The following is a 27,631-nucleotide window of genomic DNA, read 5'->3' on the forward strand; positions in this document are numbered from 1 at the left end:
GGGGACCCCTCAGTGCTAGGGTAGCGCACAAGCGGGGCATTTGCAGGGCTTCCTTGTTCATTGTTCAAGTGCTTTCCCGATGCTCCTAGAGCAAAACCTCATGCTTTTTCAGCATATCCATGTTGGATTTCATCTAGGCAATGCTCTATTCTTAATAACATGACTTGAGATCATTTCACCAAGCTAAATGAAAATGGAAACCAGTTAAGTGGCACAGTGTACAGGGAGGCCGGGATAGAGCCATGAGGAATACAATATGTATATATGTAAAAGCATATATATGTTAACTATTGAGAAAAAAAACAAGCATTTTACATGTTATGATTGGATATAGTCAACATATGATGTACATTTTTGTTTGTTGCTGGGTTTTGTTTCATTTAACCTCTCTTTGCACCTCTCCTACCACAAATAGCCAAGTGTCAAAAGCACTTTCATTTGAAAATGATGTTGTAATTTTTCAGTTTAAACCTTAAAGGGACTTTGGCCTTGTTTATGCTTCTTGTTGTCTGAGAACAGTAGTCACCCCTGGGAGCAATGATTACCAAAACACAAACAAACCAAAGGTACCCAGCCAGCCCACCACAGAAAGGGGAGATCTGAGACGTGGGATTCCCACTTGAGAGCCAAAGGACATGCCCTGTCACGGTTTGTGTTTGGCCTATGTTCATATGAGTGAACATGACTTATTGCTTTATTTATTTATATTTCTTTTCAGGGAGCTTTCCCCGGTTTCCTTTCTTCTCTACCTGCCCCAGGTCATCCCATTCCTGTTGTTACTTTCATTCTCAATGTTATTGTAGCCATCAGTTATGTACTGTCCCTGGGAAAGCTACCTACTTAATGGCATTTGATATGTATTATCACACATGTATATGTGAATGTGCCTGAGCTGTTCAGATCCGGAGGTCATCATGGTTACAGCTTGTACACATACTCTCTCTTATGTGTATGCACTCTTTCATTTATTCTGTTTATCTCTCTCTGGCTTCAGAGGTACACCCACTGGTCTCCACTCTGACACATTGCCAGATCTGCTTCTGGCTATCACCAGAATGGGGATGACTCCCATTGTCATCATGTTGGACATTTATTTTCCAGATTGGCCTGTGATGAAAAGGAAGGCCTCTGATTACTAGAAAACACAGCAGCAAAAGACCTATCCTCTCCCTGCCCCTTTGTCCCACATACAAAGACAGCCAGTCTTCACAAAAGCAAAGTACCTTCTCCCCACTTCCAGCCCACGGCCAATAGAAATTGGAAAATCTGGGCCCTCTTAAGGTTACCATTTTTTCCTTACTTGTGCCAATGTCCAAGTTGCAGATTTGCCCTTTATCCTTTATTGTAACATATTAGAAAGATAAGTTGGTGTTACCAGTTGGAACCTTCTGTTTGGGCAGCTCTAAGGTAACACCCTGCCCTGAACCCCATGACTTCATAGGCTCTTCTTCCCATAGGGCTCATACTCCCCTAATTCCTAGCAAGACTTAAAGATGGTCACTCCTGATCAAATTCTTCTCATTGTGGAACTTCATACCTGGAAGCCCTCATGAAGGCTACTGATGAATTACATTAATTACTGCGAATCAGTGGAATTCTTAAGAGACAAGATACGTTTTGTGTACCATTTGTCACACCTCTTCTACCCCCAATCCTAGCCTTTCTATACACCACCTTAAAGGGATTTTAAGCCCTGACACCTGTCTAGCAAATGGAGAGCCTAATTTACCAAAATGAAACTTGTAAATTTCTGTGTCCTTGTATGTAAGCTTACTTTTTATGGAGGAAAGATTCTAGATAATGACAAATGAAGATTACAAGATGCATTTTACTCCTGTGATTAGGTTATGTGCACATAGGTCATAACCTGCATGTCGAGCCCCCTCTGGCAAAGGGTAAGAGAGCTCAGCCTCGGATGGCCACCATTCAGTTGTTCAGGTTCATAGTCAAAGTTAAGTTTTAGAATTACTTGTACTCAGTAACGAAAACCATTTTCTTTCTTCCTTTTTCTTCTGTTGTTGTGGAAAAGTGTGAATTTGTTATTAAGCATTTGATTTTCTGTGTCCTTAAGTACTGCCTAAAGATAAAGCAAATTTTAAACTGGCAATTACAAAAAAAGAACTATTTTAGCTCTGAAGAATTTAGTAGACTTTGTTAGATTAGGGAGGCCTTACAGACTGACTTGACTTAAAAGAGGACGCGTCACTCACTGTCAGTGTGGTGTGGGCTTTATTTGCTTAAATACCTTCATTTGTATAGTATGTCTCACTTGAAATTGCTTTGTATACATTTTGTAAAAATATTTATAAAATGTTTTGTAAAAAAAAGTATAACAAATTGCAGTTTATTTTGTTATGTTGGATAAATACTGTTAAAGAAACCAGTCAGTAACTATATTGTTAATCCATGGTTAGGAAATGTTTAGTTGGAGATTACAAAATGAAGCAACCATTGCAATACAGCCAAAGATTTGGGAAAACGTGCAACTGTGATTGTCTTGATTTTGCAAGTAGGAGTGGCTGCTTTTCCCAGAAGAAACGGGTAAGTGTTCAGTGGGAGTTCTATTTAAATATACGTACCATTGCCAGAAAGTAGCCAAACCAGTGAGGGGGTAGGGTTTTAATAGATTGGCCTTTCCAAACAGTTACAAATTAAACAGTCAGTGAGAAAGTTTCATCATGCACATCTCTGACCTCCGTCCCACTCCTGTCACACGGGTCCTTCCTCACCTGAGGAAAGATAAGTGGGGTCATTTGAGAAGTTACATCAGTGAGTTTCAGTCTGTAGGGAGTTTTCTTCCATATGGTCTTATGTTTTGTTTCTGCAAGGACAAGAAGGCTAAGGGGTAAAGAAAACTATTTTACATAAGACTTGTTCCAGAATTAACATGTTTCTCTTTGGAGTCACACCTTTGGCCAAATTGTATTCAGAAATATGTCTGTAACCTTATCTGTAAAATCAGCACCTTGAGGCCCTTCTGAGTTCTTGTGCTCACGAGTATGACTACCTAAATTGTTAAGGAAATTAACAGAGGATGAAATGTATTTCTAGGGGTAAGGGTATAGGACTCCTTAAATTGGGGGGGGGGGGACAGGGGACTGTAATTTATACTTAGACCCCTTTCATTGCTCCCCCCTAACCTTAAAGCAGTAGCAGTCATAAACACAAGTTTCAGCAATAATCAATATATAATATAAATAGGAAGTTGTCCTCATATAACTAACAGAAATTAGAATAATTATTGCTGGAACCATTGTATTAGTGGATGGATCCCTTAACGTCTTTTGCAGTGTTGCCCTGATGTCAAGCTTCTCTTCTTGCTAAGGATAGATGTGTGTACATCATTACATTTTGTCCCTCTTTGGGCCCTTTGCAGTGGGGGTGCCCCATGAATGAAGAGTTAGAAAGGAAGGGTCACCTGGCTGCTTAGTTAGAATTGGTCTCTGTTCCCCAGAGGCAGGCCCAGAGGAGAAACCATCTTCTCTGAAGATGGTTAAAGCTTTCTGCCTTGTGTGTGGGAGGCCTTGTTTCAGGAAAGGGTATTCCCTGATGTGGAGAAAGTAGCCTATGGATTCTTGAGGTTCAAGAGAAGGGAAAAGAAACAAATGCTACCATCTGGGGATCACTGAAACGGCATCCCTCAAGCAGGACTAGCTGTGCTATCCTCAAGGGTCTAAGCCCTGGGTCCAGACTCTGACTCTGTTCCAGTCCTGTGTGTATCCTCCCATCTCCCAGAGAGAGCACTCCAGGGGATCCAGCTGAGAGTGGAGAGCATCAACCACCACGCCTCTGAGCAGTTTACAGGCACTGTGCCAGACACTGGGGATGTGTGTAATTCACTATTGGTTTCTCTGTTCGAGGAGCTCTCAATCTTGAGAGAAAACAAGCAAACAACTGCATTACATTTGGGAACTGACTGGAGTTCCAGAGCAAAGAAACCAGGGCTACAATTCTTTAGGACTGCCATTTGGTAGAGAGCTACAAACTGTATTTCCATGCCCTGGTTCTTAGTACAGTTTCCTGGGTTATGTATGGAAATATATATATACTTTCTGCAGGAATGAAGGTACATGAATTTTGTAATTATAGTGTTAAATACATGGAGAAACCTGGTTCAGTTTACACACCAATGGTTATGTGAACAGCCTCGTGTCTACATTGCTACAGGTGAGAGGACTTTATGAGAACCCTAATCTGTATTTCTTATAGACAGGCACTGTAGCCGGCCTGGCCTTTGACAACATTTGCGAAGGCAAAGAGATCCTTCTGGAAAAAAATCATTTCTCTGACAGTCAAGGAAAGCAGTGCAAGGAAGTGGGTAGAAAGTGCCTTTGGCAGCAGAATCTGGAAACAGGTGCCAGTACTTCACCTAACACCTAATAAGACACCTTCATGCAAGTTACTCTCAGCCTCAGCTTCCTCCCCAATAAACTGGGAAGACTTGTCCTAACCCTCCATTTCTTAGAGTGTAAAATGAGGTGTTATTGAAGAAGTATGGAAGGTAGAAAAGCTAATGTCCCTTTATCCCTGAAATAATTCAGAAGAGGTTTGGGTTTTTCTGGTTTTGTTTTTGGTCTTACCTGCTGCACACTGTCTCCTTTCTACCCTAGCTTTCCTGTGTCTACTCTTGACCCTCAAAAGACTGCTGCCCTTCACCTGTTCTCTTTTTCCTTCCCACTGTTGCTTGTTTTTCAAGATCAAAAGCTGTTGCCCATGTTGTCTTCTCCAACGCCAGGCTCATCTGGCTGCTCTAACACTATAGCAAGTCCTCACTTAAGGTCATTGATAGGTTCTTGGAACTTCAGCGAAACAACATGTAACAAAATCAATTTTACCATAAGCTAATTGATATGAACAAGAGTTAAGTTCCTACAGCATCTCATCAGTGTTACAACAAAACGATGTTATTTCAGGGTCTGCTATAATCTCTTTGTCACATGCTGCCTGGTAACTGATGTCTCTATGAGGAAGCAACGAGGAAAGCTTGAAACCAAACAAAGTAGTCTGCAAGAAGGGTCATATTCCGAGAAAGAAGTGTGGGGATAGGAAACTAAAGGTGGAGCCCCTTTCAGGTGTGTTGAGTGTGGTGGTTTTGCCTTACTGAGAAGGCAGTGCTCAATTATCTCAAGTGAAAAAGAGTAGGATTCCAAATAATCCCCAAGTGCAGGGTATACTGACATAACTTATTGTGGGATGTGTTAGCAAAGGGATCCAGGGGTCAGTTCAGAGAACCACAAAATGTTGGCCCTAAAAGGAGTCTTAAGAAACATATAGTCAAGGGCCAAGATGGAGGCATAGGTAAACATGCTTTGCCTCTGCACACAACTACAACAAAAATTATAGCTAGACTACAAAACAAGTATCACCCGGGTACATCAGAAAGTCAAGCTATATGGAGGTTCGACAACCAAGGATTTAGAGAAGCCACGTTCATCCAGATGGTTGGAGGGGCAGAAGCAGGGAGAAGCGGTGGAACGGGCAGTCCCACATTCACGTGTGGTGGATAAGAATTGGGAGGGATACCTCTGGAGGAAGCGATCCCAGCCCCAGGCCAGACCACCCTGCCCAACATTCCAGCATCAGGAAGATAAGTCCCCATAATTACGGCTGCAAAAACGAGTGGGAGTTGGGGTGGCAGAAGAAACTGCGGGATTCTTGAGACCTCTTAAAGGGCCTGCAATGGACTTGGGACTCATGCAGACCCACCCCCTCTGAGATTCAGCACCAGGGAAACAGCTGGGAGGGCGTAGGAGTCATACAGGGAGGAGAGAAAGTAAGGTGACTGGCAAGGAGGCGAGTGCCATGGAGACAGCTTCCTCTTGGGCAGTCTCCAGAGGCCAGACAGAGGAGGCATTGTCCCCTCTGAGCCCTTCCACACACACAGCCACAAAGCGGTGAAGCAGGTTGCCCCACCCTGGTAGCTACCTAAGGCTCTGCCCCCACAATTTACAGGTTCCTTTTCTGCAATAGGCCATGCTACTAAGCGAGTCAAAGCAACTCTACTTAACACAAAAACAAACACAGGGAGGCTGCCAAATTGAGGACACAGGAAACATGGCCCAAAGAACAGAATAAAACTCCAGGAAAAGAACTAAATGAAATGGAGATAACCTATCAGATGAAAAGTTCAAAACATTGGTTATCAGGATGCTCAAAGAAATTATTGGGTACTGCAACAGCATAAAGAAAACCCAGGCATAAATGTAGTTTACATTAAGTGAAATAAAGAAAACTCCACAGGGAACCAGCAGTGGAGGGGATGAAGCTGAGATTCAAATCAGTGATTTGGAACAGAAGAAAAAAGCATTTAACCAGAACAGCAAGAGGAAAAAAGAATTCAAAACAAAAAAAAATGAGGATAGTATAAGGAGCCTCTGGGACATCTCCAAACATACCAACAACATCTGAATCATAGGGGTGCCAGAAGGAGAAGAGGAAAAGCAAGAATTTGAAAACTTATTTGAAAAAATAATGAAGGAAAAATTCCCAAATTTGGTGAAGGAAATAGACATACTGGTCCAGGAAGCGCAGAGAGTCTCAAACAAGATGGACACAAAGAGGACCACACCAAGACACATCATAACTAGGATGCCAAAGGTTAAAGATAAAGATAGAATCTTAAAAGCAGCAAGAGAAAAAGAGTTATCTACAAAGGAGCTCCTATAAGACTCTCAGCTGATTTCTCAAAAGAAACTTTGCAGGCAAGAAGGGACTGGCAAGAGTATCCAAAGTGATAAAAAGCAAGGACCTACAAGCTAGATTAGTCTACCCAGCAAAGCTATCATTTAGAATGGTAGAGTGCTTTCCAGACAAGGTAAAGCTAAAGGAGTTCATCATCACCAAGCCATTATTATATGAAATGTTAAAGGGACTTATTTAAGAAAAAGAAGATCAAAACCATAAACACTTAAAATGACAAGAAACTCACAACTATCAACTGAATCTAAAAACTAAAAACAAACCCTGGCTGGTGTGGCTCAGTGGATTGAGCATCGGCCTGCGAACCACGTGTCGCTGGTTCGATTCCCAGGCAGGGCACATAACTAGGTTGCACGTCAGGTCCCCAGTTGGGGATGCAAGTGAGAGGAAACCACACAGTGATGTTTCTCTCCCTCCCTTTCTCCTTTCCCCTCTCTCTAAAAAATAAACAAATAAATTATTTTTTTAATAAATAAAAATAAAAAAAAAATCCAACTAAGCAAACCAGAATAGGAACAGAAGCATAATTGGTTGGTACAAAATAGACAGGGGTAAGAATAATATAGGAAAGGGTGAAGCCAAAGAACTTATATGCACAACCCATGGACATGAACTAAGAGGGGTGGGATTGCTGTTGGGAACAGGGATACTAGGCAGAGGGAAGAAAAGGGAAAAAAAATTGGGACTACTGTAACAACATAATCAATAAAATACTTTTAAAAAAAGAAAAAACAGTCAAGTAGTTTCTAAAACAGGCAAATCGCAAAAACCTAGAGAGAGCTTTGTGTTAAATTTTTTTTAATGTGATTAAAAAAGGCATACAAAAAAATGTCAGTCTTGTTCCCATTCCAGGCCCCACTCCCATTTTCAAAAGTAACACCCACCTACACTTTCTTATTCATCCTTCCAAAATTGTTACATACAAATACATTTACAGCCCAAAAATAAAAATATATAATAAAAAAAAACAAAATACAATACATATATTTTCCAGAATAGTCACTATTCTTTGGTTGCAAGCAACAGAAACCGATCTGGTTAACTAGCATAAAGTAGTTTTATAGGAGGGATAAAGATTATAGGGAAGTTTGCAAAAAACACTACTCTTGAGAAGGAGAGGATAGCAGGGAACTAGAAGATGGCGGATGAGTAAGGAGAGGCTGCCCTTGCTTGCTCCAGAGACTGGTCTTTAGTTTCAGCTGAATGCGGACAGAGCATCCGTTAACATCTGGATACTTGCGGGAGTTGAGCTTTGGTGCTGCTGGCGGCAGAGGAGGCTGCCTTTGAGCGACCTGTCTGGTGAGGTTCCCAGAGGGGACATTGGAGAGGCACGAGTTCTGGCTGGCTTGGCTCCCCAGGCAGCAGCCGGAGGAGCACAAAGTTTTCTCAATGCCCCTGGGTCACTCCTGAGAGCAGTCAGAGGTGGAGATCCAGGCTGTGCCCACCAGCAGACCCAGGAGTTGGCCAGGTGACGTTTGGCTCTGGGAGGCTGGGAGCAGTGTTCTCTTTTTTATGTGGTTTGGTTTTTTATTATATTTTTCTTTCTTAAAAAAATTTGATTGTTTATTGTAAATTGGGGAGAAAAGGCTAGGGGTGGGGCAAGGCGAGATCCTTGAGGAGCGCAAGCAGGAGCCCACTTGCAGGGGTGCGCTCCGCCCCTACACCCACCACCCCCACTGAGCACCCGCCCAGCGCAGAGGAACGCCCCACCAGCCAGCGCGGCGGAAAGCCTCCGGCGCGTCCAACCGCCGGAGCAGGGGATAGCTACTTGCCAGTGCGCATGCCAGCCAGTGCGAGGGAACACCTCTGGCCTGCCCACCACCAGCACAGGGCAACGTCACCAGCCCGCGCAGCCCCAGCCAGCATGGGAGAACGCCCCTGGCCTGCGCACAGAGGAACACCCCCAGCCTGCGCGCCAGCACAGGGGAACACCCAAACACCCCACCCTCGAGCCGCCTGCTGCCCTGACCCACCCGCTGACTGGCAGGAAAAAGTGCACTTGCCACGCTTGATCTGGGCTGCAGGCGAAAGAAGGTGAAATGAACTAGGGGAGCTTTGGAAAGTTTTGGACGCTGGTTCTGCAGAAAAAACTGGAGGAGCAGCGGACGAGATCCCAGGGAAGACTAAACCTCAGTGCTACAGGAGAAATCTCATAAGCAGACTACTCCCCTCCAAGAGGCATCAGCCAGAGGCAGCTCAACAACTGTCAGAAGTGGACAGAGTGACTCTCAATCAGCTAATTTAAGGGAAGGACCCACCAAAGAGCAACACAACAAAAAACACAAAAGGCTACTAGAGTCCAAATAAAAGGCATAAAGGGCATCCCAAGAGCATCAAGTTAAGGAGATCAAGGAGTCTGCACCACTGAATCACACAGATTCCTACCACAGAAGGTCAGACCACAAAGGCAGAAAATAAAACAGATTAATAGGAGGCAGAAACAAAAAAGACCAGCGCCCAAAATGGGGAGGCAGAATAACACCCCACCAAACAGGAACAACACCCCACCAAAAGAATAGGAGGAATTCCCAGAAGGAAGGATAGATGAAACAGAGGCAAGCAAACTATCAGACATGGAATTCAAAACAATAGAAATGAGGAAGCTCAATGAACTCAAGAAACTCAAAGAAAACTACAACAAACTCCAGGGGAACTACAAAGAACTCCAGAGAAACTACAAAGAACTTCAAGGAAGCTACAAGGAACTTACTGAGAACTACACCAGCATAAAAAAAGGGCACAGAAACTATCAATAAGAACCAGGAAGAAATGAAGACTACAATTTCTGAACTGAAAAACACAGTAGAAGGAATTAAAAGCAGGCTAAATGAAGCAGAGGATCGGATCAGGGAGTTAGAGGACAAAAATTCCCAGACAGTGCAACAAAATGAAAAAGACTGAAAATGAATGAAGAGAGTTTAAGAAAACTGCAGGACAACATGAAATGAAACAATATTCGTATCATAGGGATACAGGAAGGAGAAGAAGAGGAGCATGGGATAGAAAACCTGATTGAAAAAATAATGACAGAAAATTTTTCTAACTTGATGAGAGAAAAAGTCATGCAAGTCCAGGAGACACAGAGAGTCCCAATGAAGATGAACCCAAAAAGGCCCACTCCAAAGCACATCATAATTAAAATGGCAACATTCAAAGACAAAGAGAGAAACCTAAAGGCAGCAAGAGAGAAACAGCAAATAACACGGGAGCTCTGATAAGGCTATCAACTGATTTCTCAGAAACACTACAAGCCAGAATGGAATGGCAAAAAATATTTCAAGTGATGAAAAACAAAGGCCTACAACCAAGACTACTCTACCCAGCAAGGCTCTCATTCAAAATGGAAGGTGAAATAAGGAGTTTCCCAAACAAAAAAAGGCTAAAAGAATACATCTCTACCCAACCAGCAGTGCAAGAAATGCTAAAGCAGTGGTTCTAAACCTGTGGGTCGCAACCCCTTTAGGGGTCAAACGACCCTTTCACAGGGGTCGCCTAAGACCATCGGAAAACACATATATAATTACATATTGTTTTTGTGATTAATCACTATGCTTTAATTATGTTCAATTTGTAGCAATGAAAATACATCCTGCATATCAGATATTTACATTATGATTCATAACAGTAGCAAAATTACAGTTATGAAGTAGCAACAAAAATAATTTTATGGTTGGGGGTCACCAAAACATGAGGAACTGTATTAAAGGGTTGCAGCATTAAGAAGGTTGAGAACCACTGTGCTAAAGGAACTTAAGAAGATGAAGAAAATCCTGGCTGCTGTGGCTCAGATAAATGAAATTAAATTAAATTAAAATTAATAAAGTAAAATAAAAAGTATTAAAAAAAAGAATAAAAAAAGGAGAGAGAGAAACATAGGCACAAAAGGGGAAAATATCACAATTAATAAGTACCTGTCAATAACAACCTTAAATGTAAATGAATTAAATGCAACAATCAAAAGACATAAGGTAGTTGAATGGATAAGAAACACAACACACACATATACTGTCTAAATGAGACCCAATGCAGAACAAAAGATCTACACAGACTGAAAGTGAAGGGATGGAAAAAAGTATTCTAAGCAAATGACATGAAAAAAAGCTGGGGTAGCAATGCTTATATCAGACAAAATAGATTTCCCAACAAAAACCATAAAAAGAGACAAAGAAGGACATTTCATAATACTTAAGGGAAAAATCCATCCAGAAGATATAATCCTGGTAAACATATGCATCCAATACAGGAGCACCCAAATATATAAGGAAAATATTGGAAGACTATAAGAAGGATATCAACAGCAACACACTCATAGTAAGGGACTTTAACACCCCATTGTCAACAACGGACAGATCTTTGAAGCAAAGAAACACCAAGGATATACAGGCATTGAACAACATGCTAAACCACATGGACTTAACTGATATATATATAGAACTTTTCACCCCAAAGAAGCAAAATATACATTCTTTTCAAGTGCACATGGAACATTTTCAAGGATAAACCACATGGCAGGACACAAAACAAACCTCAACAAATTCAAGAAAATTGAAATTATATCAAGGATCTTCTCAGATCACAATGCCTTGAAACTAGAAATCAACCTCAAGGAAAAAAAGACATTCAAACTCATGGATAATTAATAACATGATATTAAGTAATGAATGGGTTAACAATGACATCAAGGAAGAAATCAAGAAGTTTCTAGAAACAAATGATAATGAACACAGGACAGCCCAAAACCTATGGGACACAGCAAAAGCAGTCCTGAGAGGAAAGTTCATAGCAATACAGGCATACATGAAAAGGATAGAAGAATCTCAAATAAAAAATCTAACCCTACAGCTACAAGAACTAGAAAAACAACAACAAACAAAACCCAGAGCAAGTAGAAGGGAGGAAATAGTCAAGATTAGAGCAGAATTAAATGACATAGAGACGAAACAAACAATTAAAAAGATCAACAAAAGCAGAAGCTGGTTCTTTGAAAAGATAAACAAAATCGACAAGCCTTTAGCCAGGCTCATCAAGAAGAAAAGAGAGAGGACCCAAATAAACAAAATCAGAAACAAAAGAGGAGAAATCACAACCGATATCACAGAAATAAAAAGGATTGTAAGAAATTACTACAAACTACTGTATGGCAAGAAACTTGACAACCTAGATAAAATGGACAAATTTCTAGAAACATATAATCTTCCAAAACTGAATCAAGAAGAAGCAGAAAGCCTGAACAGACCAATAACAAAGAGTGGAATTGAAGCAGTAATCAAAAAACTCCTGGCACACAAAAGCGCTGGACTGGATGGCTTCACAGGAGAATTTTACAAAACGCTTAGGGAATAACTAATGCCTACCCTTCTCAAACTATTCTAAAAAATCCGAGAAGAGGGAAGACTCCCAAAGTCTTTCTATGAAGCCAGTATTACCCTAATTCCAAAAACTAGGTCAAAACACAACAAAAAAAGGAAACTACAGGCCAATATCACTGATGAACATAGATGCTAAAATCCTCAACAAAATATTGGCAAACCGGATCCAGCAACACATTAGAAAGATCATACACCGCAATCAAGTGGGATTCATCCCAGGGATGCAACGATGGTTTAATATTCACAAATCAATAAACATAATACACCACATAAACAAAATGAAAGACAAAACCACATGATCACATCAATAGATGCTGAAAAAGCATTTGATAAAGTACAACACTCATTTATGATGAAAACAGTCAGCAAAATGGGAATAGAGGGAGCATACTTCAACACAATAAAGGCCATGTATGAAAAACCTGAAGCCAACATCATACTCAATGGACAAAAACTGAGAGCATTCCCCCTGAGATCAGGAACAAGACAAGGATGTCCACTCTCTCCATTCCTATTCAACATAGTCTTGGAAGTTCTAGCCACAGCAATCAGATAAGAAAAAGAAATAAAAGGCATCCAAATTGGAAAAGAGAAAGTAAAACTGTCATTATTTGCAGATAACATGATAGTGTACATAGAAATCCCTATATTATGCTTAGTGAAATAAGCCAGGCAAAGAAAGCAAAATACCATATGATATCACCCAATACAGAAAACTAAAGAGCAACACAAACAAACGAACTAAATAGGCAAAGACTAGAATAGTAGTCAGTAGGGGGGAGGGGGGAGGGAGAGAAGGGGGATAAGTAAGGGAAGGGTCTAGTTAAGGAACGTATATGAATGACTCATGGACATGGACAACGGGGAGGGATATAATTGTGGGAGAAGGGATGGGCTGGGAGGGGGGAGCAATGGGGGAAAAAACGGGACAACTAATTGAATAACAAAAAAATAAAATTAAAAAATAATCCCTATAGACTCCACTAAAAAACTACTCAACATAATAACTGAATTTGGCAAAATAGCGGGGTACAAAGTCAATATTCAGAAATTGAAGGCATTTCTGTACACTAACAATAAAAAATCAGATAGAAACTAGAAAAAAATCCCATTTACTATAGCCACAAGAAAAATAAAGTACCTAGGAATAAACTTAACCAAAGGGATAAAAGACCTGTACTCAGAAAACTATATAACACTGAAGAAAGAAATTAAGGAAGATACAAATAAATGGAAGCATATACCATGTTCATGGATGGGAAGAATCAACATCATTAAAATGTCCATATTACCCAAAGCAATTTACAGATTCAATGCAATCCCTATTAAAATACCAGTGACATATTTCACAGACCTAGAACAAATACTTCAAAAACTTATATGGAACCAAAAAAGACCCCAAATAGCCACAGCAACCTTGAGACAGAAGAACACAGTAGGGGAATCACAATACCTGACATCAAACTATACTACAAAGCCACTGTAATCAAAACAGCCTGGTACTGGCATAAGAACGGACATATAGATGAATGGAACAGAATAGAGAGCCCAAAAATAAACCCTAGTCTGTATGGCCAACTAATATTCAACAAAGGGGGAAGGAACATAAAATGGAGTGAGAAGAGCCTTTTCAACAAATGGTGCTGGGAAAAGTGGACAGGAATGTGCAAAAGAATGAAACTAGATCACCAATTTACACCACACACCAGAATAAACTCAAGATGGATCAAAGACTTAAATGTAAGACATGACACCATAAAAACCCTAGAGGAAAACATAGGCAGGAAAATTTCAGATATCCCACATAGCAATATTTTCACCAATATATCTCCTAAGGTAAGGGAAATAAAGGAAAGAATAAACAAATGGGCCTACATCAAACTAAAGAGTTTATGCTCAGTAAAAGAAAACATCAGCAAGATGAAAAGGGAACCAACCATAATGGAAAACATATTTGCCAATGATACCTCAGACAAGGGATTGAGCTCCAAAATATATAAAGACTTATATGTCTCAACGCCAAGAAGACAGGCCAATTAAAAACTGGGCAAAGGACCTGAACAAACACTTCTCCAAAGAGGATATACAGAGGGTCCATAGGCATATGAAAGAATGCTCAATATCACTAGCCATCAAAGAGATGCAAATAAAAACCACAATGAGATACCACTTTACACCAGTCAGAATGGCCATCATCAACAAATCAATAAACAAGTGCTGGCGAGGATGTGGAGAAATGGGAACCCTAGTGCACTGTTGGTGGGAATGCAGACTGGTGCAGCCACTATGGAAAACACTATGGAAATTTCCTCAAAAAACTAAAAATGGAACTGCTTTTGAAACAGCAATTCCACTGCTAGGATTATACCTGAAGAATCCTGAAACACCAATTCAAAAGAATCCATGCACCCCTATGTTCATAGTAGCGCTATTTACAATAGCCAAATGCTGGAAACAACCTAAGTGCCCATCAGTGGATGAATGGATCAAAAAACTGTGGTGCATTTATACAAAGGAATACTACACAGCAGAAAGAAAGAAGGAACTCCTGCCATTTGTGATAACATGGATAGAACTAGAGAGAATTATGCTTAGCGAAATACACAGGCAATGAAAGACAAATACCATATATCACCTAATACAGGAGACTAATGAACAACACAAACAAATGAACAAAGTTGAACCAGAGGCATGTAAACATGGAACAGAATAATAGTTATCAGGGAGTAGTAGGGGAGGGAGAGAAGGCAGGTAAGTAGGGAAAGGGTTTAGTAAAGGAACTAGTATAAACAACCCATGGACATGGACAATGGGGTGGGGACTGACTGGGAGAAAGAGTGGGCTGGTGGGGAGTAATGGGGGGAAAATGGGACTATTGTAATAGAAAAACAATAAAAATAATTTTTTTAAAAAGAAAGGAGAGAAACAAGGACATTCCAGGAGCTCTCCCTTATAGGTGGAAATTCTTAAAAGTCTTGCCCCAAACCTACATTTCTTCCATCATCATTGTTCAAGATTCAAAACCACTGGGCAGGTGGGAGGACTGAAACAGACCTCCCAGAGACACTTTCAATTTGTGTATGGAGGGCAAGCATGTGGATTTGGTACTCCACTCCCACAAGAATGTACATGACAAGAGAGAGACCAGTCCACAAGAGAATGGGATAATGTTAGGAAATGGGAATGCATGTCAGCAGGTTGAGAAATGAAAAACATCTACCATTGAGATTTTGGGACCTCACTGCATATAATTGAACAGTCTTCCATAATTTATTTAATCCTTTCCTAATGATGGACAATTGAAGTGATCAAGAAAACAGAGCCTCTGAGGACAAGCTAAAAAGAGATTAAGATTCTTGAGGCTGTAAATGCCCATGCTACAATCTCATTCAGTAACCTCATTTTGGAAAAAACAAAAACAAACAAACAAACGAAGCCTGTAGCTCACCTACTGTTTGATCACATGGGAAAAGCTGAGTAAACATGTTCAGTTGGTGAACAATTTTTGGTTGAAGAGGACTCCATCCATCCCTTTTCCTCTGATCAGTCTGGTTTAACAATGGCTTTGGCACTGAGAATAAGTACACCCCTAGCACCATCTGCTGGCATTGGGAAACCTTTCCTAAATCCTGGCCTCCAAACTCTTTTCAGCCTGGAATATTGATATCCTGAAATTCCTCCTCTTCCTAGTATGTCAGTACCACAGAGCCTGCCTCTTATCTGTAGACAGGAGAAATTACACAACATTGACTTATTTCTGTTACTTGTTCACTCTCTAAAGGATGTCTTACACTTCAGTGACCCTCCTGTTTTTGGCTCTTTACAAAGTAAGATGCATGGTGAGGTGTTGAGTAAGAATAAGCCTCACACTAGTCTGTGACCCTGAAGACTGTATTGTCCTTCGATATTTATTCATCAGGTAGTGAGCTCTGTGCAAAGCACTATCTTTCAGGTTGCACTAGTTACATAACACATGCCAATAAGCTGCCCTGCGGGTGTCCATTGTTCTGATGATGGGTACTGTAAGAAGATTCAGAGAATTATAAGATATGTTCCCTGCCTTCAAAGCACCCAATCTAATTAGGGGGAAAATAAGCCAAAAACTACAGGTTAAAAGTTTGTGGTAATATCTGTAAATGCTGATTCTCAAATAATAAATAACATTGCCTTAGACCCTTAGGATAAATATACTGTGCTAAATACTTGGCAATGACTGGAGACACTTGTCACAACTGGCGTGGGGGTGCTACCGGCTTATAGTGGGTGGAAGTTTGGGATGCTGCTAAACACCCTACAAATGCACAGGACAGCACCCCATAACAAAGAATTGTCCGGCCCAAAATAGTGCCACCTGTTCTAGACCTGTAGGCTCAGGGATGACCAAGGCAGGCATGGTCTCTGCCTTCCTAGATCGTGGGGAAAAAATGTAAAAAATAATGTGCTGAAGGAATTCAGAGAAAGAGGCTTTAGCCTATAGACCTGAAGCCCCCATCACTTTGAAGCATGTTAAAAATGCCAACTATCTACCTGAATCCTCCACCCCTCCTGAATAAAAAAATATGTATGTGCATTTTATTAAGATCCCCAGGTGGCTCCTACGCACACTGATGCTTGACACGCGATGCTCTGGAGGTTTTCAGATAAGACAGGATTTTAGTTATTTTTCATTGGATTATGAAGGCCAGGAGATAAGGAAGCATATTCCAGGTGGTAAAGTGGTAATGTTCTGAGATGACAAGGAGGAATTTCTAGTGTTTGGTCTGGCACTAAAAACTAACATAGTGTTGACTGCTGACTGTCAGACTGTGTGCTAAGCGCTTTATATGGAGTAGCTCATATAACCCTCGCAACGTTATCAGGTAAGGTCCATTATTATATTCATCTTATGGAAAAAGGAAGCTAAGATACAGATCAAGGGCTCACTGGTGGAGCTGGGCAGACAGAATCAGAGCTGCATTTCACCATCTTACGTCGTCCACAGCACCTCTGCCCACGCATGAGAGCCAAAACCGCAGACCTCGGCTGTCTCTGCAGCGACCGAAAATGCTAAACGTACCCCAAAACTGCCTGTCTTCGCTTCCAGAGTCCCGCAGCCCAGCGGAAACCGGAGGAGCTGAGCCCACCCTCCACCGGAAGTCGCAGGTGCATTGTGGGAAGCTTCTCATTGTTTATAGCCCAGCCGCCAGCATTACGAGAGTATAGCTTAAATGAAAAGGACTGGTTTTGAAGATTATAGTGCTCTAGAATACTTGGAAACAGTGTGAAGAAAGCTTTGTGCAACTTCTATCAGGAATCGGACTTAGCAAGGCTTCAGCGGTTGCTGCTGCTAAGAGGGCGCTGGCTATCCGCGTCGCGAGCTAGAAGGAAGTAAACAGAGAGTGGTTCCTCTCTTCCGCACGTGGTAGGATTGCGCCTGAGCAGAAGCCGCAGCATTGCAAAGATGGCGGAGGGAGAGTGAGTATTTGGGGCTTTGAGTTTCTGGCGTGGGTCCTTGAGCATCCAGTGTCATCCACGATGTTTTATATCTCGGTGGCGGAAAACAAGGATACTTGTGGGCTGAAGGGAGAGAATAAAAAGGGCTCCAGATTACAGAGGATGGAGAGGTGAAGGGTGAGGACTCGTAGGGTTGGAGGAATGGGGCGGACGCAAAGGGCCGTCGTCAGATTCGGGTTACGTAGAGGAGCGAGGACTGACCTCCAGGCCACGGGCTGGAGCGTGCCGGAGTTGAGTTCACCCAGCCTGACTTAGGTGTTCCTGCTGCAAATGTGTCTACCCCCACCCAGACCCCACAGCATTTCACTAGGATGTCGTTGCTGCTAGTGTTTATAAAAAGCTGTGTCAGTGAAAAACTGTATTGACATTACCACGAACAGTGGCTAATGGGCTCATGATTTTTTAAGGCTTTGGGATCGAGGGAATATTAGGGGCCCTTTTTGAGGTCTGGTGTCCGAAATCACAGGTTTCAGGGGAATCTCAGTTCTTAGAAATTTGAAGACAGTAATGTTTCCTGACGCCTAGGAAATGGTTTGGAAAACCTTTGAAGATTCATTTCCTAAATATTGTTGCTGATCTCAATTTTCTGTGTCAGGCAAAGGAAAAAGATCCCTTTGGTTCCAGAAAATCTCCTGAAAAAGAGGAAGGCTTATCAGGCCCTCAAAGCCACCCAGGCAAAGCAGGCACTTTTGGAAAAGAAGGAGGTAATGGTTGGGAACCAGGAGGATGAAATACAATTTGTATTTGATGGTTTTTATCCAGCTTCGTTTGAACTAGATTTAATATCCCTTCCCACCCACACACCTCATCCATTCGATTGTACAGGTATATGGTTCATGTCTTCATTTAGCAAATATTTATCAACCACTTTCTTTGAGCAAAATACTGAAACAGTTTGTTATGGAAAACGTGGTAGGAAGCTTGTACCATCTGGGTTCATACCAAGTGATTTGAGAGACCAGACATACTTCTGTACGTGGAAGAAAACATGTTTTTATAAATGCCAGTTTTCCTATTTGCTAAAATGTTTTTGGATAAATACATGTTTTGGAGGCAAAGAACAAAATAAACTCCTGCTTATTTTTTACTTTATGATGCTTAAGTGTTAGGTTCCATAATGTTTGTTGATAAACATTGGCTAACAGCATGTGAACACATTTGTTTATTTATCAGAGACTTTTCCCAGTAGTTCCCACATCTTGTCAACTGCACCTTTACTTGAGTATCTCCTTTTTCCTTTGTATAAGAATATAGGTGTTTGTTTACTCCCCTTTGCAGAACACAGGGGGAAATTAGTTCTGTTACTAGACTAATGAATTACTGTTGTTGACTGGAGGCAAAACAGTGGTGATGGTCTGCCCTCTCTGTAGCAGAGGAAAGGAAAAGATATCAAGTTTAAGCGACTGGAATGGTTCCTACACGATGCCTGGCGGCAGCAGCGTGACAAAGTACGCCTCAGACGACTGGAAGTGAAACCTCATGGTTTGGAAGTGCCAGATGAACACTCCTTGGCCTTTGTTGTACGCATCCAAAGGTAGGTGACTGGGGCAAACTATTGATTCAGCTTTAGATCCCTTTCTAGGGAGATGCAATAATAGGGCTTAAGCCACCAAGGCAAATTGTGCTAGCAATTCAGGGTGGAACACAACATAGGTGTTGTCTTGGGGAATAAGGAGACTGATATTAGGCAAATAGACATGAAAATACACTAAGTGGTATGAGGATCAAGTGCTGGATTGGGCGGGGTGGGAGGGGCAATATGTATACTTGCTTGTCAAGGACACTCTTCTAAAGCAGAAACTTAAAGGTGAGACCTGCAAACATGTAAGGAGTTGACCAGTATCTGGGAAAGGCTTTCCAATATAGATACAGAAAGTCCTGAAGTGGGGGAATCAAGGCATCCTTCTGTGAACTAAACCAAGGTTCAGTGACTAGAGCATATTCAGAGCCAAGGAGAATGAGATGACCAGCTTTTTACACACGTAGTAGTGGTTTCCTTATCCACTTTTACCTGCACACGCAAATCCGCCTTCTCCTATTTCCCCTACGCAGTCACCCAAACCAGAACCTGTGGGTCTTAGGTATTTCTGAGCCCTCCTTCCCGCCACTGTCCATAGTCTCTTCCCTGGACTTTCGCATTAGCTCTGGTTTAAACCTGCCTCCGTGTCACACTCGCAGATCTGTCCTCTGTGCCCAAAAAGAAGTCTGACTTTGTCTTCTTTACTTAAAATTCTCCAGGGCCTTTACTGTCCACAGAAGCAAGTCCAGCTTCCTTTGCATGACATGCACAACCCTGTGTGCCCTGCAAAGACCCACCACAAATTCAGGGGGCACCTCTGTGTCCCCGTAGCACTTCAGACATTGCTCCACATTGTTTGGAAATGATCTGCTTACGAAGCTGCCTCCTGTTCAGCTGAACTCTGTAAGGCACAGTGTGTGTCTCATGCCCTGCGTGTCCAATAGGGGCACACGTTTCACAGGTGCTTATTGGGCTGACAGAAACAGAATAGAGCCTGACTTCCTTTGCTATTCATTTCAGGATTAATGGAGTGAGTTTAGTGGTACAGAGGACCATTGCAAGGCTTCGCCTGAAGAAGATTTTCAGTGGTGTCTTTGTCAAAGTGACCCCCCGAACCATAAAAACACTGCGTATAGTGGAACCTTATGTGACCTGGGGGTGAGTAAGGCTTTTGTGTGTGTGTGTGTGTGTGTATTCACATTAGCTTGTATTTGAGCATGTGGAGAACATGCACAAGGTACTGTTCTCCCAGGCTCTTGTTGCTGTGTTGAAGGAATCTTTTGCTGTGACCACAGTGACCTGAAACCAATGGCTAGTCATAAGAACCTTGGAATATGGGGCAGGTAAAGTAGGAGATGTCAGTGTGGCTGGTACTGTGCCGTGAACAGGACTGCAGCAGGGCTTAATCCTGTGTAGGCTGAGGCTGAGTAAGATGGGTAGAGCAGATACTAAGTCTTGGAGTCTTGAAGCAGAACTAGGAACAGTGCTTGTATAAGAATAGTATTCCTTCAAATATTAAAACCTAACAAAGGGTTGGACTTCATATCAAATTCTTATACCGTCTTGAGTAGAGGGTCACCTAAGGTCAAAGTCCTAGACTATAAGCCAGGACTTATTTTATTTTTACCTGGGAAATAAATGTTTTTGCCTGGTAACATTTATATCCATAAATTTTAATTTCTAATTACGTAGTCAGGGCCACTCTGGTTTCTTTCCCCCTCTTTCACTGTGTTGCCCTAGCGTCCTAGCCACGGTGTGATTGCAAGACACTTTGTAGTGAGGGGAAGGGGTCGTTGGGAGACCCTCTCCTCAGCCAGGCTGCAGGACTGAGTGGCCAGTGTATGCAGTGTGCCAGGGGATAGCTAAGGCTGTACTTTTTTCTGCCTCGAATAGCTTTCCAAATCTGAAGTCTGTCCGGGAACTCATCTTGAAACGTGGACAAGCCAAGGTCAAGAATAAAATCATCCCTTTGACAGACAACACAGTGATTGAGGAGCACCTAGGTAAGTGTGCATCTTAGGGGTCAGCTTTGGCAAAAAGCCAAGGATCTTTGGTCCTGGTGTGGGGTCTTTGGTCCTGGTGTGGGGTCCAGGTTATATTCTTCTTGAGGTCCCAAGAACCTGCCAGAGTGACTCTCAGTATATGATGGGGAAATGTTGAATAAAGGAAACTGCCCTTGTGTTTCTTAGGGAAGTTTGGTATCATTTGCTTGGAAGACCTCATTCATGGAATTGCCTTCCCGGGGAAGAACTTCCAGGTGATCTCAGGGTTCTTATGCCCTTTCCAGCTCTCAGTGGCCCGTCATGCGACCAAGAATAGAGTAGGTTTCCTCAAGGAGATGGGCTTACCTGGCTATCGAGGTGAACGCATCAATCAGCTCATCCGACAGCTGAACTAACCCAGGTGAGACCGGGCTGCAGACTGCCCCTGGGCTGACTTTATGGGCCATGTCTTGCCACGTAAAAATTCTTTTTTGTATTTACCAGTATTTGAGAGGAACTTTGGCACTGGGGGGAGAGAGGAGGATGGTATTTACAAGCCTAATGGGTGGAGACCTGCTTGGAAGGGTGAATGCCTGATTAGGATGTGGCTGTGTATATCCCAAGAGTTACGAGATAGAAAATGTAGAGTAACCAAAAAAAAAAAAAAAAATCTCTGTATTGGGAAGTGAGTGATATTAAAAACTAATTTTAAAGAGGATTTGAAGATTTAAATTATCTTAACTCTTTGTAATTGCTCTTTATTAGGTGCCAAGTCACAGTTCATTTGTATTAACAAAATTATGTTTTTCTTCCTCCCAGAATATCTGAGAGCACAGTGCTTTGGAAGCATGTATTTTTGTTTTTCGGAATTATCCAGTGTCATCAAAGAAGATTATTTTCTACTATATCTTCAGAAACTAGAGAGGAGTAGTCAGGGAAAAGATGGTGATGCTCCTGACAGGCACTTCTTATCACGGCCCAGTTCCAGAGGAAAAGTCCAGTGTGTTTTCCACATTGGCCACTGCTGCCATCTTTGAAATCAGCAAAGGACTCATGCCATGCAGGAGGGGTCCTGCTTTGCCCCATCTCCTATCCAGGGGTTTAATGTTGATGAATGAATACCAAGCCCAGAAGCATACTTGAACCTGAGGGTTCATAGGCCTTGTTTTGGGAGGAACTTGAAATACATTTAGAAGAGCACAAAAACAGTGCTCTGTTGTGTCTGTTGTGAGTCCATCTTCTAACTTTTCAGTGACAGCTTTGCAAGTTCTCTAGCTTGGCTGGCTCTAAATGTATCTGGTGGCTTCCTTACCATAGCTCAGGGTTTTAGCCTCTTGGATCTATGAGAAGGGAAGGACCATTTCCCCAGGAAAACGTGCATACACTCCAATTTTTGCTTGGAAGTTTAGGGTGTTCATAGACTCTTCTCGGAACCATGCACCTTACATGAGAAAGTCCTGCCTGCACTATCAGGATTGGTTACCCAGGCCCCGACCTCCCTAATCTGGTTCCACGTCCTGTGGAAGACCAAAGCTTTTTCTCTTCAAACTAATGGGTGTTTCCTGTTAACACAGTGGTAGAGTATAAGCCCCTGTACCATCTTTAACTTGGGACTTGCCCACCATATATTTCTGCTGGGCTTAGGATGGAATTTTCTGGTCTCCCTGATGACCAGTCCTTTGCTTAAAAACCCAAATCATAGGGAGGGGGAGGTAGGAGTTGAAGGTGGAAGAAGGTACAGAGATAAATGGTAATGGGAAAAAAAAAATGCACTATAAAAATAAAAGCAAGGGACAGTTTGGGAATTACATCCCTATTTTTGACAACCATATGTATGTTTTATACAAAGTTTATTTTGGCATTTTTATGTTAGGAGGCATTTCAATAAAATAACCTTTAAAAAGACCCAACATCATTTAAAGAACCATTTTCTTGGTTTGGCATGGATGAAATTGGACTGGTCTTTTAGGCCCTGGGTGACCTTATTTAGCTCCTTTCCTTGCACATTCTAGATTCCAGGCTCCTCCAGAAGTATTGCTCTCTAGCGTGCTGGTCATGATGTCCTAGACCAACACTAAAACACAAGGTCTCCTGGGATGTTAAACTTGAAAAAGGGCTCTGATCCTGCTTGTGTTATCAGTGTCCACCCCTAAGTGAGTCTTCCCTCTGTTCTGTCACTCCGTGTCTTCAACCTGCCATCAGAGCAGTTGGGGAGGGTGGGCTAGGCCCAGATTAAGACATGAAAATATGCTTAGCCATTGTGTTGCCTGGTCAGTTAAACTTTGCTATAGTTTTGTTTCATGGGGCCCTCACACATAGCTGTGAAATTGAGTTAGCAATACAATGCCTTAAAATATTCCAGATTATGAGGTAATTAATTGGGTCGGTTGGCTCAGGAGTTAACCTACCACGAAGGGATTGTGAAATCAGATTGAAGTTATGTAGCAAAAAGTCATGGGAAAAGAGCAGTTGTGTGGAAGCCCAGGGTTTATTTCCCAGATCTGTCTTACACTAAATGTGGGAACAATGTTTCCACCCTTGTCTGTAAAATGGGGGTAATGTAGTCTAGCCTGTCTGCCTCACATGGTTGTTACAAAGGATTAAGCAAAGTAACTTTTAACTTAGAATTATATGTAGATAAGTTTATTAAAAAGGTTGCATTTCTGTATGGTGTAACGTGGTATGCCATTCCCTGAACAAATGGGACTATCATTATTTCTGGGAAAAGAGGAAGAGTAGGTCCAGGGAGCCACCTGGCCCATTGCCATATCCAGCTGGTTCTCTGAGCCAAGCGTTCTAGGGTTTTGTTGGCTATTTCATAATGCTTTGGGATATCACTTGTTTAGTGTATTTTAAAGTCATTCTGGAGAATGGCTGTCTAAAATCAAAATGCCACTTGGGTCACAAATTCACTTCCACAACCACCAGAATCTGCTGAAGTGTGAGATAAAACAATGTTCTCTACTTCTGAGAAGTTGTTCCCAGTAGGTCAGACCCCTAGTGTGTCCTAAGTTGCATTTTTTAAATGAAAACACATCTATGCCCCTGGCTGGTGTGGCTCAGAGGATTGAGAGCCGGCCTGTAAACCAAGGGGTTGCCGGTTGGAGTCCCAGTCAGGGCGCATGTCTGGCTTGCCGGCAGGGTCCCCAGTTGGGGGTGTGTGGGAGGCAACCAACCACACATTGATGTTTCTCCCTCTCTTCCCCTCTCTAAAAATGAATAAGTAAAATCTTAAAACATATCTACGCACCGCAGCTATTACGAGATTTGTTTCAATTATATTTAAGGGCTGAAACTGGATTTTTAATGAGTATCATGGTACGGAAATATGAACGCAAAAAAGCGCCGGTGCTCCCAGCAGGCTTTAAGTCCAGCTGAGACGGTCTGGGCGAAAGCACAAAAGATGAGTAACTGGTCAGTACTCGGATTTCAGTCCGAGTTTATGCGGGACAGTCACGCCCTCCAGACCTCAGCTGCAAAGGATCTCGAGCCTCTATTACTTGACATTCAGGAAGACGCAGTCATTGCATGCGCCGAGTCGGCTCTTCCTGGGGCTTCCTCTGTCCATACCTGGGAGCCGGCGGTGCCTGTGGCCCGGGTCAAGGGCGGCGGCGCGGGGTCCTGTGCCGAGCACGCGGCCTCCCAGGGCTTGGGCCTCCGCGGGAGCTGGGACGCCGTAGGTTCCCCAGGGGTCGCCGCGATATGGCGCCTTTCCAGGCCGGGGAGTTCCCGGCCCTGCTGGACCAGCTGCAGGAGCTGCGCCAGGGTCACCGAGGCCGCGGCTGACTCCGAGGGCTTGGGAGCTCGACCCGACCAGCTGGAGCCGCCTAGTGGGTCCATGTCGTAGAGTCCGACTGACAAGGGTGCAGGACGCAAGCATTTCCGGGAAGTGTGGGTGCAACCACCATGGGAGGGGTCACAGGCCATACCAAGCCGGCTCAGAAAGGGGAGCAATCGAGAACCATGACCGGCTCTGGTCAGGTACGCTTGACACACGCATACACAGTTAGCCCGCCCCAGAGCCTCCAGTGTGGAAAGCTTTAGAGGACACTGGAAGGCTTGCACAGCACTGAACGTGCATGTGGACGTGCATGTGCACACGCTGACGCAGGTCAAAAGACCCACGTTTGTGCACGTTCCTACTTTCATGCACACACGGAAGTGCGCACGTACAGGGACACGGTCTTGACAGGTGGTGGAGAGTAATCTCCATCTCCGGCTCCGTAGCACCCGACAGAGAGTAGCAGTGGAGCTATGTCCACGGGCCTCAGGAGAACTGGAAATAAGTGATACCACCGCGGAGCCTGGCCACTCCCTTCCCATTTCCTGCGGTCAGTGCTCACCGGGCTCTGACTGGTGTGTCTCAGTTGGTTGGGCTCATTCCGCAAAGCAAAGGGTCCTGGGTTGATTCCCTGTCTGGGCACTGGCTTAGCTTGCAGTTGTCCCTGGTCGGGGAGCGTTCGAAAGGCAACCAATCGATGTTTCTCTCCCTTTTTCCCTCCCTTTCCCGAAGAAATAAAATCTTTCTCTTTTTTTAGTTTAGGTTTTTTGTTTTTTGGTTTTTTTTTTAAGACTCACTTCCAAAGGGGTTGAGAAAAGACGAAGCCAGGCCAGGTGTGCTACAGTCAGTGCCAATAACTCTCAGGTTTCTAAGTTTATCGAAAGTTAGCCTGATCTAGCAAATCCGCCTTCATAACGTAATCAAAGTTTAACTACTATTAATAGCAAAACTAGCACCATGTGGCTCCTGATATGATGCACTGAGAAGGACACTATAGAGATAGGAACACTACATCTCTTTTGTCATACTCCTGCCAAAAATGTTCACCCTGAAACTAATCCTGAGGAAATGGACAAACAAAAGCAATAGGGCACAGAGGCCCCTTCCCTGTGGGCAGCCATTCTGAGTTTGAGCACCACCATAGATATACATAACAGAAAGCAAGGAAGCAAATGGAAGAAAACTGAATAAGCCCGCAGGTGAGACAGTGGAAGACACTTCCCATTCAGGCACAGCCATGGCCTCTCCCAGCACCGGCTGGGACCCTGGAGGCTAAGAGGTCATTTTGGCAGGGATGGCAAGGCCAGGTATCAACCTCTAATTTTAGAGATGGGCTCCACACACCCCAAGCTCATTTATAACTCACAAGACATCTTTCAACCATGATTTTTAGAAAAAAAATTTTAAGATTTTATTTATTTTTTAGAGAGGAGGGGAAGGGAGGGAGAAAGAGAGGGAGAGAAACATTCATATGTGAGAGATACGTTGATTGGTTGCCTCTCGCACGCCCCCCCAACTGGGTACCCGGCCAGCAACCCAGGCATGTGCTGTGGCAGGGAACCGAACGGGTTACCTGTACATTCATGGGCCAGCACTCAATCCACTGAACCACACCAACCAGAGCTCATCCCTGATTTTTTAAAGTCTATCAGCAGGAAATGCCCTTCCTTCTCCCCCACTTACTGAAACCCAATTTATCCTTCAAAAGTTTCCCCTCAATGGACCTACCCCTTCCATGTTGCCATCAGAATTAATTCTTTTTCCCACAATCCCTTGCTCACCTCACCATCTGCACATTATGTATACATTAGACTGTGAGTCTTACTCATCTAGTATCCCTGTGTGCCTAGACTAAAACCTTTAGAGACCTAGTGTTGCTCAGAAAATGTTAGCTAAATGATTGACTGACTGAATGTATTATCAGCTTAAGGAGGAAAGGTTGAATTCAACTCCATGTAAGCACTGATTGAGAGCTCACCTTATGCTGTGCACAGTGCCAAATGCTTGGTGCACAGACCCCTGTCCTCAAGGCGCTCACATGCATCCCAGGGAAAGTGTGACACAAGTAAGTTATTGTGGTGATTATGATACAATCATGTGATATAGATAAATCATAAAATTTATTACGGAAATAATATAGTGTGGTACCTGGTATGGTTATGTGCCAACTGAAATAAGCAGCCTATACATTATACTGGTTTTTATTTTATTTTGTTTTATTTATTTATAAAAGAAAGTTTATTTAGAAAGTCACAAAGGTAGGTCCTGTCCAGGTAACTCAGTTGGTGAGAGTATCATCCCAATGCACCAAGGTTGTGGGTTCAATCCCCGGTCAGGGCATATACACAAATCAACCAATGAATGCATAAATAAGTGGAACAACAAATCAGTGTTTCTCTCTCTCTCTTTCTCTCTCTCAAATCAATCAATAATTTTTTTAAAAAAAAACAGGAAGAAAGTCACAGAGGTAGAAGAAGGTAAGCTGTAGAAGAAATGGGCTCAGAAACAAGTTCCAGAGGCAAAAGAAGGGCCCTTGCAGCTTAGGAAAGAGAGACAAGGAAAATGCACCTGGGGGAATAGAGTGGGGAAAGGTGCGGCATGCTTTATAGAGAGAGCCGCTTTACTTTTATTTTTATTTATTTATTTTTTTACACTGTACAGCCCCCCTTCAGTGCTCACAGCCCACACGTAAGGAGGCTGGCAATGGTTCAGGGCTGCAGTTTACTCTAGCATGGGTACACTATGAGAGGCCCACAGAGACGGGTCTGCCATAAATCCATTATCATTC

At 42.8% G+C, this 27,631-nt stretch overlaps 1 protein-coding gene, 1 long non-coding RNA gene and 1 other non-coding gene across 4 annotated transcripts; 1 reads left to right on the top strand and 2 right to left on the bottom strand.

Annotated features, from left to right (window-relative positions):
- Positions 1-2,604: 2,604 nt before the first annotated feature.
- LOC150007025 (uncharacterized) lies at positions 2,605-17,188 on the bottom strand. Its single transcript, XR_016512012.1, has 2 exons — positions 17,125-17,188; positions 2,605-2,729 (listed from the first exon to the last, which is right to left on the bottom strand). It is a non-coding gene; the product is annotated as an uncharacterized LOC150007025 (long non-coding RNA).
- A 25-nt stretch (positions 17,189-17,213) lies between these two features.
- On the top strand, positions 17,214-21,945 carry RPL7L1 (ribosomal protein L7 like 1). 2 transcript variants are annotated; one of them, XM_090282426.1, is made up of 7 exons: positions 17,214-17,522; positions 18,157-18,265; positions 18,932-19,095; positions 20,101-20,238; positions 20,974-21,083; positions 21,270-21,483; positions 21,882-21,945. In XM_090282426.1, the coding sequence occupies exons 1-6, from the start codon at positions 17,509-17,511 to the stop codon at positions 21,476-21,478; spliced, it is 744 nt and encodes a 247-aa protein (XP_090138552.1). In that variant the 5' UTR covers positions 17,214-17,508; the 3' UTR covers positions 21,479-21,483; positions 21,882-21,945. The 2 variants fall into 2 exon arrangements, with proteins under 2 accessions (XP_090138552.1, XP_090138551.1); XM_090282425.1 differs by lacking the exon at positions 20,101-20,238.
- A 5,549-nt stretch (positions 21,946-27,494) lies between these two features.
- LOC150007027 (small nucleolar RNA SNORA42/SNORA80 family) lies at positions 27,495-27,631 on the bottom strand. Its single transcript, XR_016512143.1, has one exon. It is a non-coding gene; the product is annotated as a small nucleolar RNA SNORA42/SNORA80 family (small nucleolar RNA).

This window comes from Furipterus horrens, unplaced genomic scaffold, assembly GCF_987537825.1.
Source record: "Furipterus horrens unplaced genomic scaffold, mFurHor1.1.pri manual_scaffold_6, whole genome shotgun sequence".
Taxonomy (NCBI): Eukaryota; Metazoa; Chordata; class Mammalia; order Chiroptera; family Furipteridae; genus Furipterus; species Furipterus horrens.